General features: G+C 39.1%; 3 protein-coding genes across 3 annotated transcripts; 1 reads left to right on the forward strand and 2 right to left on the reverse strand.

Annotated features, from left to right (window-relative positions):
* LOC104727430 lies at positions 5206–6242 on the forward strand. The gene has a single exon (XM_010446539.2). The coding sequence runs from the start codon at positions 5274–5276 to the stop codon at positions 5994–5996; it is 723 nt and encodes a 240-aa protein (XP_010444841.1). The 5' UTR covers positions 5206–5273; the 3' UTR covers positions 5997–6242.
* Positions 6290–8334, reverse strand: LOC104753222. The gene is made up of 2 exons (XM_019235679.1): positions 7962–8334; positions 6290–7808 (listed from the first exon to the last, which is right to left on the reverse strand). Exon 2 carries the CDS (start codon positions 7314–7316, stop codon positions 6576–6578), a length of 741 nt encoding a protein of 246 aa, XP_019091224.1. The 5' UTR covers positions 7317–7808; positions 7962–8334; the 3' UTR covers positions 6290–6575.
* On the reverse strand, positions 8361–10617 carry LOC104727439. Its single transcript, XM_010446552.2, has 2 exons — positions 10326–10617; positions 8361–9593 (listed from the first exon to the last, which is right to left on the reverse strand). The coding sequence occupies exons 1-2, from the start codon at positions 10419–10421 to the stop codon at positions 8361–8363; spliced, it is 1329 nt and encodes a 442-aa protein (XP_010444854.1). The 5' UTR covers positions 10422–10617.

Below are 21447 nucleotides of genomic sequence, written 5' to 3' on the forward strand. Positions count from 1 at the left end.
AAAAAAAAAAAAAAAAAAAAATTCAACCGCAATCGCCTGCAACCGCAAACGCTTGTGGGAAGCAATTTTTAGAATTCAGTGGTTTGAAGTGGTTGGGAGCGATTAGGAGCGATTGGGAGCAGTTTGTGTGATTGGTTCCAATCGCTAGCAACCGCTAAGTAGCAGGAGAACCAGCCAACACCTTAGTTCATTTGTCATATGGTCACATTGAATTAATTATTCAATTTTTTTTTGTTCTTTCTAATAGATATTGAGGTAAAGCGTTTCACGCTTTAAGAATGGTAAGTGGATTCTCTCAAGTGCTGCCTTTCTATTTATTCAAGGATCCAAAAAATGGATATGTCTCAGAAGGGAATAAATGCGAGTTTGGTGTTGAAATCATGGTTGTTCCACCCCTTACCAATTGGAAAGTCATCTCTTTTAACGAGAGATTTTTTAATCCCGAATTCTCCTTTATTTTCGAAGATTCTCCAAATTGGTAAACAAGCTTCGGAGGGGGTATTGAATTAAGATTTTAAAAGACTTTGGGGAATTTAATAAATTTTGGATTTTGAGAGATTTATGTGAGTTTTTAAGATATTTGGTGGAATTGTTAGATTGTTTTTTTAATAGAAAATTGGATTGTAAAAGATTTCTATGGGAGATTGTAGGAGATTTTCTAAGAAACAAAAAAAGGAAAATTGGATTTCAGAAGAAAATTGGAAGAACAAACAAACGCAAAGAAAAGTATTGATTGATAAACAGAGCATTGTAGTAAAACTATGCAGAGAAATGAACAATTAATTCGGTTACAAGACAAGTCACGTTAAAAACTTATCTCACTTCGATGAAAATCCTAAATATAACAATAATAAAGATGATAATATGAAACACGAGCTAGGATGTCCAAGCAGCGATACTAATGCATATAAACGATGTCTTCTGAAATGAAAACCTAATGAATCAGGCGTTGTTCGACCTTATATTGCTACTAGTAGTGGACTAGTGGGATTCAATTTATATTTGTGTGATCATGTTTTGTAACAAAAAATGGAGGATTGGAATACAAAATTGATCGGAGAATCTGAATCTGGATTCAATCCGAAATGGAACGTAGGAAGATCTCCTTTGAAACTCAGTTTTTTGTTTTCAGACCGAAGAATATAGATATGCAATGAGAACAAGAGAGTAAAGAACACAAGAAAAAAGAACGTCCCATTTATTTCTGTGATTCTTTTTTTTGTTAATAACAAATCTTACAAAATAACACCTCTAAAGGTGTGATTCTTTCATGTCAATTTTTTAAGTACAAACGTGTTCAAAGTCTTCCAAAATCAGTGTTTTGGATTTTTTTTAAAAACCTTTTATGTTTTGAATAACAGTTGATTTGATATGATTTTCATAAATTATTGATTGAATAACAAAAGATTGTGAGTGATTTTGAAAGATTTTATACAAATATCATATTGAATAACACAGGATTTGGTAAGTGATTTAAAAATCACAAATTGAATAACAGAGTTTTTTTCAAAAAACCAAATTGATTTCTATGTTTTATAGGGTTTTGAAGATGTATCCAATAGATAGAAGAACTAAAGAAAATGGCAAATCGAAATCGTTGTCTTTTTTTTCTGCAATTAGCTGATAGTGAAACCCTCTCAGAGGATGAGAAGGCGTACATGGATGCAGATCTCCGAATATTAGACACATACTACGATGACAATCACATCACAGGCGAACATACGTATGTCTTGAAACTAGAGTTTTATTTTGCTTTGTGTCCAAGTCTTAAACCAATATGTTTATATTTATTACTTTTTCTTGCATGCAGTTAAGTGCTGGTACAAGACACCGAATGGGGTTGGGAGTTTGACATTTTTGTGGCTTCAGCTAAACCTTGGGAAAGTATTCAGTTGGACAATGACACTTTGACATTGGAGGTCGAATTTAAAGTTATTTTACAACCATGTATTCTTTCTTTTTTTCCTTTTTTTCTTTTTAACTAAACCGATTCTCATTCAATTAATTAGCATTTCAGACCGGCCAAAAGGTCTTCTTTTGTCAGAGTGTCTGCTCGGTGATTAAAATCCCTAGATATTAAATAGAAAGAAACAGATGAAAATCCAGCCGATAAAATCAGTGCAAAATGCATTACTGGTAGGCGAGAATCTGATACACCGCCAAGTGTACACGACAGCTAGTTGCCCTCACTGCGGGAGTACAGAATCTGAGCTCCACCTACTCTTTCAGTGCCCTTTTGCTGCGCAGATTTGGACACAAACCCCACTCTACCCCTCGGTTCAACCATTGAGCTTCAACTCTATTCAGGAGGTTATCGCCCAGACTGTGAAAGCGACGTGCCTTCCCCCTACCTGTGTCAGTACTGGTCCGCTGTCCCCATGGGTCCTCTGGACCATCTGGACAGCTAGGACTCGATTAATATTCAATAAGGAAAAAATGACACCAAGCGAGGTACTAGCGATTGCGATCAAGCGAGCTAAGGAATGGCAAGAGGCACAAAGTGGGAAAGAAAAACCACTCACCAAGATGCGAAATCCACCCCGGTCCACTCTGAGAGGATCAAATTACCTAGTTTGCTCTGACGTCGCTTGGAGAGATGATGGATCAACGGGACTGGGCTGGGAGATATGAAACCCCCAAGAGGAACTACTCTGTGAAGGGTCGGCTCCGGCTTCGCATGTCTATTCACCATTGGTGGCCGAAGCTCTAGCAACTCTAATGGCAATCAAAGTTGCTATTGAATCGGATCTCACCTTGGTATCTTTCGCTTCAGACTCGTTAACCTTGTCAAAGCAATTAACAAGGAGGTCCAAGTCAAGGAACTCTACGAGATTTTACAACCATGTATTCTATGATCTTAATTAATAGCCTTTTCTTTTAGACTATCAATTACATTATATATCTACAACAATTCTATATTCTACTATATGTAGTGTGATACAATAAGATACAATTCTGGTTTAACTTTGCTAAAAGAAAGCGGTCTAGGCGGCCGCCTAGGCGCTAGGTGCTCAGCAGACGCCTAGACGACTATTTAGAACGCCTAAGATCACATAATATTATTTTTTATTTTTAACTACATATATTTAAATTTTTAAGTTTAAATTCATATCCATATTTATAAATGTTCACAACTTCATATGTTATTAATCTAAATTAAATAAATGTATTTTTACTAATTTTAGTTTATGATTTATTATTATTTATTTTTCTAACATCTATATATACATTTTTGGAGACATTTATGAAATAAATCCTGAAATTCATACCTATTTACAACCATGTCATTGACATTAAATATTAAATATTAATTTGGTAATTAATTTAAATAGTATCAAGATTCCGATTTTTGGAAACAAAATTTCCCCTTAACCAAATTTCAAAAAAAATCTCCATAATAAATAATCGATTAATTGCTAAAAAATCAGCCTAGATATTCGATCTTAAAACATTGATTTCGGATTATTTTCCCCTATAATATATGTTAACAATCAAATTAAAGAAACAAATTTAAATACCAAAAGATATCATATCCCTACCATATTCCTTAAAAAGAGATTACAGTGATTTACTCCCTAATTAGTTACTAAATCAGATTTTTTTTTTTTTGCCTGGAAAGGTTTGTTTCCTCAACATAATGTTCACCCTATAAATACTAGAAAAATACTTAGTTTCACCCCTAGGGGTGAACCTCTCCATTCACCCCCTCTTCTCTCAGCCAATCAAAATCTTTCATCTAATATTTCATTTAAAAAATAAATAAAAATTAAATTAAAAAGCAACCCAAGTTAAGGAAACAAATTCTGTATACTTTTAATTAAGGAAAGTTAAATATTTGGCTTGGTTTAGATTTTTAAAACTAGAGTAAAATTATATGTCGGTTTGAATTTACAAATGAAGTGGTTAGGGTTTAGATTTTACAATTAAAACGAAATTATATGTCGGTTTGGGTTTACAAATGAGGTGGTTAGGGTTTAGATTTTACAATTAGAACGAAATTATATGTCGGTTTGGGTTCACAAATGAGATGGTTAGGGTTTAGATTTTACAAGTAGAACAAAATTATATGTCGGTTTGGGTTCACAAATGAGATGTTAGGGTTTAGATTTCACAATTAGAACGAAATTATATGTCGGTTTGGGTTCACAAATGAGATGGTTAGGATTTAGATTTTACAAGTAGAACGAAATTATATGTCGGTTTGGGTTCACAAATGAGATGGTTAGGATTTAGATTTCATATATATCGGTTTGGGTTTATTAAAAAGTAGTTTAAGTTTTTAATTTTATAATAATATATACAGATTTTATTTCCTAATTTTATAAGGGGGTGAATGGAGAGGTTCACCCCTAGACCCAAGTATTGTTCTAAATACTATACATCTAAACACCAATTATATATCAACAATCATAATTACATAACCCTTAAAAACCCTTAAACACTTTTTCGTGTTTGATTTTTAGATTTGTCTCCAAATATTAGAAATCTTTATAAGAAAAAATATAATGATGGAGAAACAATGGAGTGGTTATTATACCTTTTTTTTTTTTGGTTAAGGAGCACTATCAAGATTTTGTAATATCATATAAAAGTGTAAGAAGAAGGAAAAAAAAATCTAAAAAAAATTATAAATTAATTAGAAAAAATAATTAATTGAGAATTTGAAAACTAAATAAATTAAAAATTATTATTTAAAATACAACAATTTATAATGTAATTTCGTAGTGTATCACGAGTGAAATCCTAGTATTTTTATATAATTTTATATTTAATATCATATATATAATGTTTTGTATTGTAAACGCTTAAACCGCCTAAAAACACTTAAACCCTGACTAAGTGTTTTAGGCGCTAGGCGTTGGGTGACCGCCAAGCGCTTGAACACTGGTTTTTAGTTAAGCCATTTCAGTAATTTGGTTCCGGTTCATTCATTTGGTTCTAATGTAATACGCGAAACCGAGATCCCAATTTTTCAATTCGGTATAAAGATTGGAATCGTTCGGTTCTAACGTAGTATCCAAATGTTCAATTCGGTTAGGTTCTTCGGTTAATACGTACTGGCCTAATTAAACTAATTTGTGAGCACAATGATAAGACAAACCAAAATAAAAAAATTCCAGTTCTGTAAACACTCCACGTCTTCTAAAACCTCTTACATAATCCGCCACGTGTTTACTTCTTCACACTCTTTTTATCTTCCTCTCTCTCAACTCAAAATTTTCTCACCACATTTTCCCAAGAAAACAGACTAAAAAAACCAAACCAAAAGAACAATGTCTGGAGGCGTCGGTCCAACGTACAACGACATAACCTTACCAAAAGAAGAAGAACAACATCATCAACAAACCCAAACACCATCCACCGGAAAAACCACCGGATTCTTCTCATTCCGGCAACTAAACATCCTCGCAATAATCATCGTTCTCTCCGCAAGTGGTCTCGTAACGATCCAAGACTTCATATTCACGATCCTAACACTCATCTACTTCTTCTTCCTTTCCAAACTCATCTTCCCACCGCACAACAACCCAAACCGCGACGCTCCTCTCACAAGCTCCACAAACAAGATCTTCCGTATCTACGTAACGTCGGCGGGGATCGTCGGGCTTTTGATCCCGATCTGTTACATCTTCGAAGGAATGTTCGAGGATGATAAGAGCGGTGTGAGCGCAGCTGCACCGCACGTGTTTCTTTTGGCGAGTCAGGTTTTTATGGAAGGGTTGGCTGCGTCTTGTGGGTTCTCTGCTCCGGCGAGGATCCTTGTTCCTATTGTTTATAACGCTAGGAGGGTTTTGACACTTGTCGAGTGGATTTTTAGTGAGTTCTCCAGGGAGTATGTGAACGGGACGACGGTGTCTCCGCGGCGGATGTATGCCGGAAAAGTTTTGGCTGCGGTGAATTTGGGGATTTGGTCGTTTAATCTCTTTGGTGTTTTGATTCCGGTTTACCTACCCAAGGCTTTTAAGAGGTACTACGGTTCTGATAAGGAGAATTGAAAACCCCGGTTTAGTTCCGGTTTCAGTTAGAAGAATTGAAACCCGGTTTAGTTTTCCATCACTTCCAAGCTCTCTTGTTGTCTTTTTTCGTTTTATTTTGTTTAATCGGTCCGGTTTGGTTTTAGGATTAATCGTGATCTGGATGTGTTTTTCTGCTTTGTTCTGTATACTATTTTGATGTTTTTTCTTTGAACAAGGTTTATGTAGCTCCCAGTTTCATTATATCCAAATCTATGTTTCAAGATTGATCAGCTTAAAGAACAAAAATGAAACAAGATGTTTGTGTGATCGTGTAACAGAAGAAATAGAATTTCATTTCACAAGGCATGAGTACTTGTATAAGTGTAACGACATTGTAACAGGATTAGATGTAGGAGCTGATACAAGAATATTCCAAAGTTCCTAACTACATCAGTAGTACAGAAGTTAACTGCAAACCAAAGCTTAGCTTATTTATTCAGTGTGTATAAGTTGTTAGAACCCAATCTCTTACCTTTTTTTCACGATCCATGTTCAAGGGTTGTTATAGTTTTTTTTTGGTAATGAAGAAGAAGAATGAGACATGTTATTATTATATGGTTAGCTGACTCCAGAACGTAACCCAGGGAAGAAGCTCCAGCTGTTTCCAGCGACCTTCTCAATATTCTCGTCTTTAGTGTTGTCGAATTTGAAATCTTTGCTAGATCCAACCGATGAGGAACTCAGCTTCTGAATTCTCTGCTGTTCGGTCTCTCTATTCTCTATACTTTCAATCTTTTGGAAGCTGTTTCTTCTTCCTCTGTCTGTTAATGAACTCTCCTCTGTCGCAATCCGGTCATTGTTGTTCATTCTGTCGTGTGATCGATTTAGCTTGCTTGCAAAGCAACGTGCAACGTCTTCGCCTGTTAACTCAAACGAAACTCTGTGATCTGCCACAATGACTTCAGAGCCATGATCCGAATTCGCCAGTGAAGCAACTTCAGAGATCTGATTCTGAAGTGGCCATGTGGTGTTGTTGGGTGTTAGGTTCCCAGAGACTATCTCTGGACCATTTGGTGTCAGAGCGCCTGAAGCCAAACCTGAACCGTGCCCAACAGGTGTGATCGAGCCAGAACCAAACCTTGATCCCCATTTACGTGCTGTGAAATGCTCAAAACCAAGGAACTTTGGAGGCTCGCCTATTCTAAACTCGACCATGGGGGATTTACCCGGGTAAGGAGAAGATGTACCAGAGTTTGAAATCACTGACCCGGGGGAGATAAGATTACCACCACCAGGACTTCCAGGACAGACCTGATTAGACCGAAACTCATAATGTGACGATGAGAACTTTTGATTCATCCCACTACTATCTCTTCGAGTTAGCTCCAAAGAAGATGTAAGCAACTGAGCAAAGGGAACCTCAGGGGACGAAGGTGTAGTTATATGGACTGACGACTCCGGAGGTGGAGTGTACGGTGCAGTAGAAGGCTCGGTTATAAACGCAGAGAACACAGGAGGAGTGACAGGTTGAGTTTCATTAGCATATGGTCCAACGGTAAAGACAGACTGAGGTTCCTTAGGAGAGAATGTATTGCTGGTAAGAGAAAGCGGACCAACAGGCGAATGAGAAACAGACGAAGGATCAGATTGAAGAAACGAAGCTGGAGATGAAGGAGGAGCTATAAAAGGAAGAACAACTGTAGTTGAAGTAGCTGAGTTTTGAACTGTAACAACCGGAACTCCAGATGCAGCAACAGGTTCAGGTACAAGCACAGCGTTACCAATCCGTTTATTGTTCTTTTGTGATCCAAAACATGAACATAAACTCCAACATTTTGCCCATCTTCTCTTCTATATAAAACCAAATACATAAAATATTAGAATCATGAGCTACAGAATCTTAATCTTGATCCCCTTTCTAGAGACATAGAGCACTGTTTCAATTCAACCAAAGTAAAAAGCTAGTATTTGAAATAAAGTAAGTAAATAAAGAAGATAAATTACCTAAACGTCTTGTTAGTTCTCACTTTTGGAGAAAGTTATACTAATCTGAGGAAAATTACGAAACATGAAGTGAAAAGAAAAAAGAATAACGCTTTAAACCTTTTTTTAATCATGAATGCTATAATGACTTGTAAAGCACAATCCACAATAAGATTGGAAAAACAAAAAAGCTAACATATTCTTCTTTCAATAAGCAAACCTTTTTTGGTATGACCAAATTGTAAGTAAAATCCAAAACACAACAAAAATTAACACTAGTGAAATCAAGAACTAAGCTCACCAATTGCATAAATCTTAGCTCTGATCTAAAAATCTATTAGAACGTTGGATCTAAACTTCGAATTCCTTATCAAGATCCAAGATCCACACACAAAAAAAAAAAAAAAAAAAAAAAAAAANTTAGCTGACTCCAGAACGTAACCCAGGGAAGAAGCTCCAGCTGTTTCCAGCGACCTTCTCAATATTCTCGTCTTTAGTGTTGTCGAATTTGAAATCTTTGCTAGATCCAACCGATGAGGAACTCAGCTTCTGAATTCTCTGCTGTTCGGTCTCTCTATTCTCTATACTTTCAATCTTTTGGAAGCTGTTTCTTCTTCCTCTGTCTGTTAATGAACTCTCCTCTGTCGCAATCCGGTCATTGTTGTTCATTCTGTCGTGTGATCGATTTAGCTTGCTTGCAAAGCAACGTGCAACGTCTTCGCCTGTTAACTCAAACGAAACTCTGTGATCTGCCACAATGACTTCAGAGCCATGATCCGAATTCGCCAGTGAAGCAACTTCAGAGATCTGATTCTGAAGTGGCCATGTGGTGTTGTTGGGTGTTAGGTTCCCAGAGACTATCTCTGGACCATTTGGTGTCAGAGCGCCTGAAGCCAAACCTGAACCGTGCCCAACAGGTGTGATCGAGCCAGAACCAAACCTTGATCCCCATTTACGTGCTGTGAAATGCTCAAAACCAAGGAACTTTGGAGGCTCGCCTATTCTAAACTCGACCATGGGGGATTTACCCGGGTAAGGAGAAGATGTACCAGAGTTTGAAATCACTGACCCGGGGGAGATAAGATTACCACCACCAGGACTTCCAGGACAGACCTGATTAGACCGAAACTCATAATGTGACGATGAGAACTTTTGATTCATCCCACTACTATCTCTTCGAGTTAGCTCCAAAGAAGATGTAAGCAACTGAGCAAAGGGAACCTCAGGGGACGAAGGTGTAGTTATATGGACTGACGACTCCGGAGGTGGAGTGTACGGTGCAGTAGAAGGCTCGGTTATAAACGCAGAGAACACAGGAGGAGTGACAGGTTGAGTTTCATTAGCATATGGTCCAACGGTAAAGACAGACTGAGGTTCCTTAGGAGAGAATGTATTGCTGGTAAGAGAAAGCGGACCAACAGGCGAATGAGAAACAGACGAAGGATCAGATTGAAGAAACGAAGCTGGAGATGAAGGAGGAGCTATAAAAGGAAGAACAACTGTAGTTGAAGTAGCTGAGTTTTGAACTGTAACAACCGGAACTCCAGATGCAGCAACAGGTTCAGGTACAAGCACAGCGTTACCAATCCGTTTATTGTTCTTTTGTGATCCAAAACATGAACATAAACTCCAACATTTTGCCCATCTTCTCTTCTATATAAAACCAAATACATAAAATATTAGAATCATGAGCTACAGAATCTTAATCTTGATCCCCTTTCTAGAGACATAGAGCACTGTTTCAATTCAACCAAAGTAAAAAGCTAGTATTTGAAATAAAGTAAGTAAATAAAGAAGATAAATTACCTAAACGTCTTGTTAGTTCTCACTTTTGGAGAAAGTTATACTAATCTGAGGAAAATTACGAAACATGAAGTGAAAAGAAAAAAGAATAACGCTTTAAACCTTTTTTTAATCATGAATGCTATAATGACTTGTAAAGCACAATCCACAATAAGATTGGAAAAACAAAAAAGCTAACATATTCTTCTTTCAATAAGCAAACCTTTTTTGGTATGACCAAATTGTAAGTAAAATCCAAAACACAACAAAAATTAACACTAGTGAAATCAAGAACTAAGCTCACCAATTGCATAAATCTTAGCTCTGATCTAAAAATCTATTAGAACGTTGGATCTAAACTTCGAATTCCTTATCAAGATCCAAGATCCACACACAAAAAAAAAAAAAAAAAAAAAAAAAAAAANAAAAAAAAGATCGAAACACAAAAATTTAGACTAAGCACAGATCATATATCTCACAGCAATCAAACAATAAGCTAGACGATCTATATTATACAGTTAGTTTCAGGAAAAAAAAAAAACAATACTGATCTGAAGCAGAAGACATATTATAATCTCGGAAAACTAGAAGAAGGAAGTAAACCTGAACAGAGGAAGGCTGAACACGAGACTCGGCGGTGACAATAGCAGTAGCGGCGGCGTTAACAGTCTCAACACTATTATTAACAACGTTGCTCATCTTTTTTTTTTCAACTTCAGATTCGCCACAACAACACCGACAATAACATCCGGATTCGCTACTACTACTACTCTTACACTTGGATCTCTCTACGAAAGAGAGAGATTTTTCCCGAGAAAATAAAAAAAGGTTTATTGTATAATGATGGGATTGAATTCTCTCTCAGCTCTCTTCTCTCTCTCCTCTCTCTTCTCTCTCAGGGAGGGAGGGGTCGTTATCTAATCCAGCTTTTCATTCAATTTTAGTTACCACGAGCTTTTGCCACGTCATCACGGTTCCTTCACACGCGCTTCAGTTAAAAAGTTATACTAGTATATAGCATCATTTACAACTTGATTAGTCTACTCATATGTAATTTTGGGAGGGTAAATTACGATTGTTTAAAAAAAAAAAGATAAATTTAGTTTTAATAAAGTGAAAACTCTAAGCTGAATTTCAGATTCGCATGTGATTTTTTTGTTTGGTGTTTTTTACTAGTGAACTCATTGTTTAGCTTTAAAGTCAATGAATGATATGTCATTAGTAATGACTCATTACACTGTTTTGTTGTTGTATATAATCGATGATTGCAAAAAAAAAACTTAGGGGGTTATTGGTTTAGGATTTAGAAAGAATTTGAATGATTTTAAAAGTTATGTAAAATATGTTGTTATTCAATCAAGACTTTTTAAAACTCTTTAAAAATTTGGTGTTATTGGTTGTGGATTTGTAAAAAGTTATCTAAAATCTTGATAAATCTAGTGTTATTGGATTAAGAGTCTTATAAAGTCATTAAAAGTTTTATGTTATTCAATTAAAACAAAAGAATCATGGATTGTTAATGAATTCAAATTTTGTGTTATTGGTTTAGGATTTTATAACATTTCCTTCATAACAAAAGTCATGAAAACTCTTTCATCAAATAGAAAGATTTTGAAAGATTTTATGAAATATTTTACAAGATTAGGAAACACAAATCAGCAAGATTTAAAATAACTTCCTAAACAATCTCTTATAGAATCCTTCATTTTTACTTTCTAATTTTCTATGATTTTAAAAATCAGCAAGATTTTTAAAAACACAAAGTCATTAAAACTCTTTCTAAATCCTAAACCAATACCTCCCCCTTAAAGAGTGTGAGCTGAAATACTTAATTACAATTCAAACTGCGCTGTATTTCTTTTGCACATCACCATCCATAATTTAAATTGTAGAATAATGAATCATTCTTTTGTCTTTCAAATCATAGAGAAAGGCCCTTAATTTTTTTTTTTTTTTTAATTCATGAAAACATCAACTTTTCTTTCTTAAAAAAAGAACATTTACCTTTCAAATTATCCATACAGTCTAAATAACAGTTCTTTATCACTTTATTTTTACTTGTTTTTATAGAGTTTAAATTTTAATTTGTCTGATATAATAAACTGAACTGGTGAAGACATATGGAAAGACTAATAAGATTTTTTTTTTCCATCAACATATTGGCAAAAAAAAAAACAAAGGAAGATAAACTTGATTTCAGCAGCTTAGATTGACCTAATAAATTTTTTCCATAACCAAGGGCTTGCTGGAGAGCCATTTCTTCATATTGATCCTATAAAGACTTCAATGTATTCACTAATTTTGGATGGTCCTCTATCCAAGATTTAAGGCCATTTTTGACATCCAAGAAAGTGTTTTTTAATTCATAGAATGAAACATTCTTCTCATCATAGCACACAGAAGATTAGGTTTTACGAGCATGATTGAGAGTTCTTGTTGGTGTCAAATCTTTTTGGATCCCAATTTGAATTGACAAGCATATACAAAGCTTTGTCAGGGTGGATAACTATCCTTGAAAATTTGAGGTAACAATAGCGTTCATCTTCTAATCGTCGATAATAATCTTCGTCATTTTAGATTCGCGTCGAAAGACTAAGGTGATATGCAGTTTAACTTCTCTATGTTCAAAAGTAGAGACCATAATTTTTTTATAAAAAAAAACAGTTTAAATTTTTCTAAGAAATTCAGTTTTGAGTTTTGCTGGAATATAATTTTGTTACTTCTATTTTTCATATTTGTTTTTTCACTAGCTTTTCTCCAACAAATAAACTTTATTAAGAATAAAACCAGTTAACAGACAATAATTTAATCATCTAAACCGAATAATCCATAAAACCAGAGTAGAAATTAGAAATATTACAACCCAATTTCCAATTTTTTTCACTAGTATTATTATCTTTCCGTGGACGTGATTTTGATGTCATAAACTGGTCTTTCTAATATCCTAGATTGATGATGATATATTATGAATTGACGAATAACAAAGTCAAATTGTTTTAAATATATATCAAATAAAAATTACTGAGAAACTTCTGGAAAGTTATTAGAAATAAGAAGACTTGTAAAATAATATTTTTTTCTCAGCGTTGTTAGTTTTCTCAATTCCAACTTCCAACCCATAAAAAAAAAAAAAGTATTCGTGGATCTTAAAATATTTATGTAACGTAAAACAATAACGTTGGCTAATGTCTATATGTAGGTAATCTATAAAACGAATGATTCTTGTCAAAGGAAAGAAGAAAATACTAGTATTAAAACTACCATCCGAAGAGTTGACCCTTACTTAGCCGTGTATCAGTGTATATTATATGATATGATATGGGGACCAAACCAATAAGTGAGGGTAATAATATAATAGCCGGCTTCATCATTGGAACTCCCATGTGACTCTCCTCATCTCATGTTTTAAGTTTACTTTATTATAATCTCTTTGATAACGAGAGTCGCTTTATTTCATGCCATGAAAATGTAATCTTAATTACTTAATTTGATTCTTCTTCTCTAGTGCTCCTAAACTATTCACTTATTATTACTATTACTGTTTTTACCGTTGGATAAACTCTTTTCTTTTCTTTAGTAGTATGTAGAAACTAGGTTTCCACAATGAATTTGTTTAAGGAGGGAAACAAATTCAATAGGGTTATCTCTCTAGAAAATAGATCTTAACCTTGAAATTAAGAGTAAAAAAGAAGAACTCGAAAGGATTAGGGTTTATTGCAAAGAACAAAAAGAGTACTCAATTATTGTATTGGATTCTGGATGATCTACAATGGAGAAGTCTCCCCTTATTTATACATATTCGTAGATCTCTAAATATATTAACTTTCCTTAACGGACGAAGTGATATATGGAAAACTGCCTCATTCCTTGAGTCGGCCGCCGCGTCGAAGTGGATGTCGGTTCCTTCTTCTCCAAGATTATACTTCGTCCGAATTAACTCCTAATGACCTAATTGATCCCCTAACCGGATTCCCGGTTAAACAATCAATTAATACTTCTGGTTTAGTTCGGTATGTCGGGGGTGCTGAATCCCGCACCAACAATTAGTCCCCCCCCCCAGTTCCGAATATTCGAAATTTAATTCGAATATTTTGAACTATGAAAAGAGAATATCCGATCTAACCCATAAAGACTTAATTGATTTTACTCAGATCTCCGAATCATCTCGCCGCGTACTGTCCGGATGACACGTGTCGTTCCCGTCACATCCGCTAGCTCGGAATTCGAAGAGTCGCGTAGGTCATCATTACTTTTCGTAGGGTTGCCGCCCACTCAACTCTATAAATACGCCTCTTCTTTCGTCATTTCTCATTTTCCGCCAACAACGATAGGTAATTTGCTCCGATCTCTCTCCTATTTATTTCCTTTGTTCCACTTTCCTTCCGCACTCTCCGAACTCAGGACATGGCGAGTACTTCGGAACCCGTCTCTTCGCCAGAAATCGAAAGCGAACAACTAATTCGTCGTACTTCCAAACGAAGAACTCTCAACCCTGAATGCTCTGCGCAGATCGGGGAATCAAGTAGATCGGCCTCCGAAGTCCCACCACTCCTGGTTCGCTGTTCAACAGGAGTTTCAAATTTGTCGTCGTCAGTTCGTCGCGAAGAGGAAAGTACCGAACTGACTCCGGATGTACTTGCGCAAGAAGAAGACCGGTTCGTTCCCCTTTGATTCTCGATCGAAGATATCGATCCGTTGTACGACCACGCAGGACGAATTGGAGCCGAAAAAAGTTTGAGTTCGACCAAGTCCGTGAATGACATGCTGAACTCGTGTGGCTTATTCAACAGCAACGTTACAATTTTGATTCCGCGAGAAGACCAACGTCCCTGGAATCCCCCGGAAGGGTATATATGCTTGTACGAGGGTTATTTTTACGAGTGTCGCCTCCTGTTCCCAATCCCGGAATTAATATTACTCTACTCCCAAAGACGGAGGATAGCGATCTGCCAGTTCGTTCCCGGAGCCATTTGTAACTTTATGGCCGCCCTTACCATAGCAGCCAAAGTCGGAGTCAACATTGGAGTTCAATGCTTCGAACAACTATCCAGCTTTAAGTCGTCGAAGAGTTCGAACCGCTGGGAAGTGAATATGAGGCCAGCCCATAACTTCCTTCCCGGCAAAAAAGTAAACAAATTCAAGAAGTACGTGGACCACTACTTCTATATCCGGGTTGACCAGTACTCGCTTGCCAATCCGTTGGGTTTTCAGCGGAGAGTGTGGAATAAAAATCCTGGTAGACTTCTTTTTCTAGTATACTTTAATTGACTTCGGCATCTCTGACCATTTTTAACTGTTTCTTGTCCTGCTCCCAGATGGTTCGTTTTGCGCAACGCGCCTAGCTCCAAACTTTCTCCTTGTCAGAGACGCTTTGCTAACCGGGCGCGATCGTCAGTGGGAGCTTATTACTCGTATTCGTGTCGAAACAGCAATGGGCAAGGCTAGGACAAATTTCCCAAGTTTCGCCAGTTCGCTAGGACGATCTACTGGATGCAACATCATGGAAGCCAAAGATCTCCAGGTTGTTCGCCGAGACACTCAAGCTGCCATTGAAGCCGAGATCGGTCCATCCCAGGGTCTAACCGAAGTTGATCCTACCCCAGACCAGACCGTCGCCGACCCTATTCGGGCACCCGGAGAAGAGATCGAGCCATCCAGCGTAGCAGAGGGAGAAAACCTTCCGTTGGCTGTAGAAAACGCCGATCTTCCGAACGAAGAACAAGATGTTCCTCAACTTGAAGCTGGATCTGAAAGGAGGAAGAAGAAGAAGAAGCAATCCGGAGATAACCCAGCCACTGAGCCGCGACCAGGAGTGAATCGCAAGCGCTCAGCCGAAGAAGCCGGACTGGAATCAGTAGATCGGTTCCGTCTGGAACGGAGGAATGACAAAACTGATCGCTTCTCCTATCACTACTTCAGCGACTACCCTCTGGTGACCAATCGTGAGGCTTCAGGCGAGCTCTTCCGGACCTTGAAGGTCTCCAATCGAATCCTCCCGTCGGCGGATGATCTGGAATTCAAATAGGCGTACCTTGATGTCGCCGAATCCCACCTAAGAGTATGCCTTCTTTTAAACTGTAAGTGCTTAAAATTTTAGCGGGTGAACTGACAGACTGCGGCCAAGATGAACATGCTAACTCAGTTATACGATAGCCGTGCCAAGTCCAACAAAAAGTCGGGATTGGAGCTCGAAAAAATGAAGGAATGCGCCGAGCAGATCCGAGCTGCCAGTGACGCTAAGGATGCAAGGATCAAGGAACTCGAGGTGCTTGTTGCCGAAAAAGACGGCATTATTGCCAACGTCAAACTGAGGGTTGGCAAACTGAACTCCCGAGCGCTTACTCTTGAAGAAGAGAAAGCCGAACTGCAGAAATCATGCGATGGGTTGAGGGCTCAGCTTGCGTTCGAAGTTAAGAGACTTCAGACGGATCGATGGGAGAAGGTGGAACGAACAACGAAGAAAGCGCAGTCTCGACTGGATAAGGTCAAGGCCTATCTAGTTGAACAGGTGAAGGTTCGCCCCCTGGAAGATCTGTTGAACCAAGCCACCGGAGTACAAGAAGCTGTACGATATCTGATCAAAAACGGGGCCGTCATTCCTGAAGAGCGGATCAAGGAGATCAACGAGAGAAAGGTCGAAGCTGAGGAGATGGTCAAGGCGGTCGATGTACTCGAACTGAATGATGATGACCTTGCCATGTCCCCGGACCAGCTCGGTTTTGGGTTTCCCCCCCAGAGAGGTCGGCTCCGGAGTCCGTTGAACATCCATTCGGCTCGAACGCCGGGAGTTTTCAAGCAGATCTGTCCGGTGCTGTGGACGTGTAAAATTTGTTTTGCTTTTTGTTTTAGACTTCATGAAGTATGGGCTTGGATATCCTTGTAAAACATTGCCGATGTGTTGGGCCCATTTTCCTTTTTTGTTTTTTGGAACTTATTAGCTGGAATGTTTCCTTTTCGGTGGAAAAGAAAATTGACAATTTGGAAAAAGGTTGCATTTTTGCCAATTTGCATGGAAAGTTGCCAATTTCGGAGAGAATTTTGCCTTCCGATACTTGTATAAATGTACTCAATGCTGCTCACGGATTAAACATCCAAGAAAACTTCTTAATCAAAGATAATGTCAAGCTCGATTAGCAGCATAGAATCCCCGTTGGTTGGTAATGACGTGCCGACGTTCTCGAATGCCGAAGCTATCGAAAGAGGGATAGCGTACTTCCCGAATATCCGAGCTCCCTGGATGTTGATGTTCCGCATTAAACCGGAAGAAAGGCGCGAACTGGTCGAGTTTCTTCACGAAGTGGAAGATCGCCACGCGGAATATTCCAGTCGTATTGCCGCATCAGAACAAGTACAACGAGATCTGCTGCTCAAACTTGATATGCTGGAATCTCACCCAAAGGATTGGATCAAGAACGGGTTCGACAAGATAGCCGATTTGCCGCCATGTCTTGTTACGTACTNACGAGGCTGACGGCTTTTTCCGTCAGGTAACCGTTAACTTCTTTTCCTTTTTGCTTTTCTTGTAAGCGATCGAAACTTGCCTCCTTCGTACTAACCCGTTGTTGATCTTGCGTATGCAGATTGAGGGTACGCACCAAGAATTGACTCAAGATCTTCAGTATTTTCATATGAAGAGGGGCAGAATCGATAGGCGATTGAGGACTCTGGAATCTGAGATTGCTCTACTCAAGGCAAAAAGGAAAAGGACTACTGATCTGCTTGACGAATCCGAACAAAAAATCAGAGCGTTGGAAACTCGTTCCGAGGATTGGGAAAAGACTGGGTTGCAACAGCTATGGCCAATGCCGAAACGACTCAAGACGAGCATTCGTGAGATTGCTGCGAATGGCGAACCAGTTCGAAATTAGGATATTTTATTTTATTATTTTATAAAACCTAGCTGCAATGTAATGGGCGAACTTGAATTTCGCTTAGAATAAAATTTCCATAATAATAAAAGATTTGCGTTGCTGCTTTATTTGAAAAATGTGTCAGAGGCGAGACGTCTCCCGGCTTACAACAGACAATTTCTATTGATTGATGGTTACAACTTTCAAATCGACTCGAGCATCAAAAGTTGGCGATGAAGTGTTAACAAAGTGTGTTTAATCGGAGAGCGAGATAATGGGCTCGGCTTATCTCCTTTGTTTTAGTTCGGATGCCGGACTGCGAAAATATTCTCTGGGTTCGGCTAACTGTTCCGTCCGAACTAAAGTTTGGGTGCGAAATAAATACTCTGGGTTCGGCTTACCCCAAAAATAAAAAGCGGGTGCGGAAAAAATACTCTGGGTCCGGCTTATCCCTACATAGGAAGGTCAGGCGCGACTCTGGGTTCGGCTTATCCTGAAAATAATGGGTCTTTATCTTAGCTGATCACCTGGCTAGGGTGTCAACGAAGTGAATTTAGTGTGGACTAATACTTTTTCTAGATCGGGCTGAGATATGTATATATATATATATTTTTATATATATATATATATATATATTTTTTTTTTAAGGAAAACTTCCCTTTCCATCTCGCATTAAATGCGCTGCGCGGTCTTTGAGAGTTATTCTCGGGACCTCGCGAAAATCTCGCTGCACGCTGATTGGTGGGTTCAGCGGCTGTTGCTTCCTTAATCCTGTATAAGTAGAGATTGAGAATCTGAGAAGATCATTCTAAAAACCACAACTTCCCTAAATATTGAGTAAAAAGATGGTGACTACTCGATCTGCGTGGCTGAGACGAGCCCGGGAAAGGTTGGCCACTTCGTCGAGCGGTTCCAATCAAGCCGAATCGTCAGATAACCCCTCCGCCCAAGAGAGCGTATAGACTTTCCGAGTCTGCGCACCTCCCCCACATGTCGATATGGCGGGTGTGGAAGGGAGCCCCGTGTGTCAAGAACTCTGAAGGTATCGAGCTCGCCGCTATAGGCTGGGGGCTCACCTTATGGCGAGGCGCCGCAGATTGACCGAAGTCTGTCGGCTTTATCGTTTGGACGGGACTATTCGGGTCCTGAACGAGATCATCGCCGAGGGCTTCTACTTGGAAAAGTGGCGCATGACCGGGCTGCTTGCCGCGCGTGCGGCGTGCCAAGAGCTGGTGGCGAACATGGAGGTGCCTATTCTTTTGGAAGCCGACTGTCAGCCTCTCGAAGATACCGCGCACCTGCTTACCGTGCTTCTCTGGGCCTACCGGGCTTCTCTAGAAAGGTTAAGGCGGTACGCCAATTTTCTGGAGTCGGCAGGCCCGATTTTTCGTGAGAGGCACTTGGTTGAAGGCCCGTATTCCTTTTTGGAGGACCTGGTGTCAAAAGGTGTCGAAGTGCCGAGGGAAAGACTGGCGATCCTGAGGCAATCTCGTCAGTTCTGGCGAACCGAACTGGATAAGGTAACGGTGGAGGAACCGCTGGCGGACGATCTGTCGGGTCCGCGGCCTCCACTTCGTCTGCAAGACCAGCCCAGACGGTGATGGTAGAACTCCGACCATTCCGAACTCCGAATTCGGACGATCTTTTTCTTTTCTTATCTAGGACCCTGAGTCGTAGGAGGGATTTTCTCCCTTTGCGTCTCTTTTCTCTTTCTTTCTTTTTTTTTATTAGTATTAACATCCAAAGCATGTAATGGGGATTAACTTAGTTATCGAATCCTTATTTTGATTGGAATTATCAAAACTGCCATAAGGAATGCAAGTGAATGTTGGATATTTTGGAAACTTTTGCACATCGGCTTGTCGCCGAATAAGATAAAGTTTTTAAACCACTCAAAAACTTTATTAATGTATTAGCTGCATTCGCTTAGTCTTGAAAAGATAAGGAATTGCCTACGTACCCCGAAGTGGGGATCAAGCCAACCGTAGTTCGTTTTACAAATGAAAAATAAATGGAGTTTGGATTCCCGAAAACTCCTAGACAGAGTCGTAACAACAGCTTAGCTGTAGTAGCGTTTCAAGTGGGCCGCGTTCCACGAGTTTTTGATTCGTTCCCCGGCCATGGTTAAGAGTTCGTAAACGCCCGGACAAACTGCTCTAGATACGAGGTATGGACCTTCCCATCGAGCGCCGANAAAGACTGGCGATCCTGAGGCAATCTCGTCAGTTCTGGCGAACCGAACTGGATAAGGTAACGGTGGAGGAACCGCTGGCGGACGATCTGTCGGGTCCGCGGCCTCCACTTCGTCTGCAAGACCAGCCCAGACGGTGATGGTAGAACTCCGACCGTTCCGAACTCCGAATTCGGACGATCTTTTTCTTTTCTTATCTAGGACCCTGAGTCGTAGGAGGGATTTTCTCCCTTTGCGTCTCTTTTCTCTTTCTTTCTTTTTTTTTATTAGTATTAACATCCAAAGCATGTAATGGGGATTAACTTAGTTATCGAATCCTTATTTTGATTGGAATTATCAAAACTGCCATAAGGAATGCAAGTGAATGTTGGATATTTTGGAAACTTTTGCACATCGGCTTGTCGCCGAATAAGATAAAGTTTTTAAACCACTCAAAAACTTTATTAATGTATTAGCTGCATTCGCTTAGTCTTGAAAAGATAAGGAATTGCCTACGTACCCCGAAGTGGGGATCAAGCCAACCGTAGTTCGTTTTACAAATGAAAAATAAATGGAGTTTGGATTCCCGAAAACTCCTAGACAGAGTCGTAACAACAGCTTAGCTGTAGTAGCGTTTCAAGTAGGCCGCGTTCCACGAGTTTTTGATTCGTTCCCCGGCCATAGTTAAGAGTTCGTAAACACCCGGACAAACTGCTCTAGATACGAGGTATGGACCTTCCCATCGAGCGCCGAGTTTGCCGGCGTTCACTTCTTTGGTGTTCTCGAAAACTTCCCGAATAACCAGATCACCTTCGTTGAAACGCCGCTGACGAACAGTCTTATTTTAGTATCGAGCCGCTGCGTCTTGGTAGTGTTGCATCCGAACTAGAGCTTTGTCGTGCAATTCTTCGGCAAGATCGTTGTGGTCGATCAGCATCTCATCGTTAAGNAGAACTCCGACCATTCCGAACTCCGAATTCGGACGATCTTTTTCTTTTCTTATCTAGGACCCTGAGTCGTAGGAGGGATTTTCTCCCTTTGCGTCTCTTTTCTCTTTCTTTCTTTTTTTTTATTAGTATTAACATCCAAAGCATGTAATGGGGATTAACTTAGTTATCGAATCCTTATTTTGATTGGAATTATCAAAACTGCCATAAGGAATGCAAGTGAATGTTGGATATTTTGGAAACTTTTGCACATCGGCTTGTCGCCGAATAAGATAAAGTTTTTAAACCACTCAAAAACTTTATTAATGTATTAGCTGCATTCGCTTAGTCTTGAAAAGATAAGGAATTGCCTACGTACCCCGAAGTGGGGATCAAGCCAACCGTAGTTCGTTTTACAAATGAAAAATAAATGGAGTTTGGATTCCCGAAAACTCCTAGACAGAGTCGTAACAACAGCTTAGCTGTAGTAGCGTTTCAAGTAGGCCGCGTTCCACGAGTTTTTGATTCGTTCCCCGGCCATAGTTAAGAGTTCGTAAACACCCGGACAAACTGCTCTAGATACGAGGTATGGACCTTCCCATCGAGCGCCGAGTTTGCCGGCGTTCACTTCTTTGGTGTTCTCGAAAACTTCCCGAATAACCAGATCACCTTCGTTGAAACGCCGCTGACGAACAGTCTTATTTTAGTATCGAGCCGCTGCGTCTTGGTAGTGTTGCATCCGAACTAGAGCTTTGTCGTGCAATTCTTCGGCAAGATCG

The sequence above is a fragment of the Camelina sativa genome, chromosome 2 (genome assembly GCF_000633955.1).
Source record: "Camelina sativa cultivar DH55 chromosome 2, Cs, whole genome shotgun sequence".
Taxonomy (NCBI): Eukaryota; Viridiplantae; Streptophyta; class Magnoliopsida; order Brassicales; family Brassicaceae; genus Camelina; species Camelina sativa.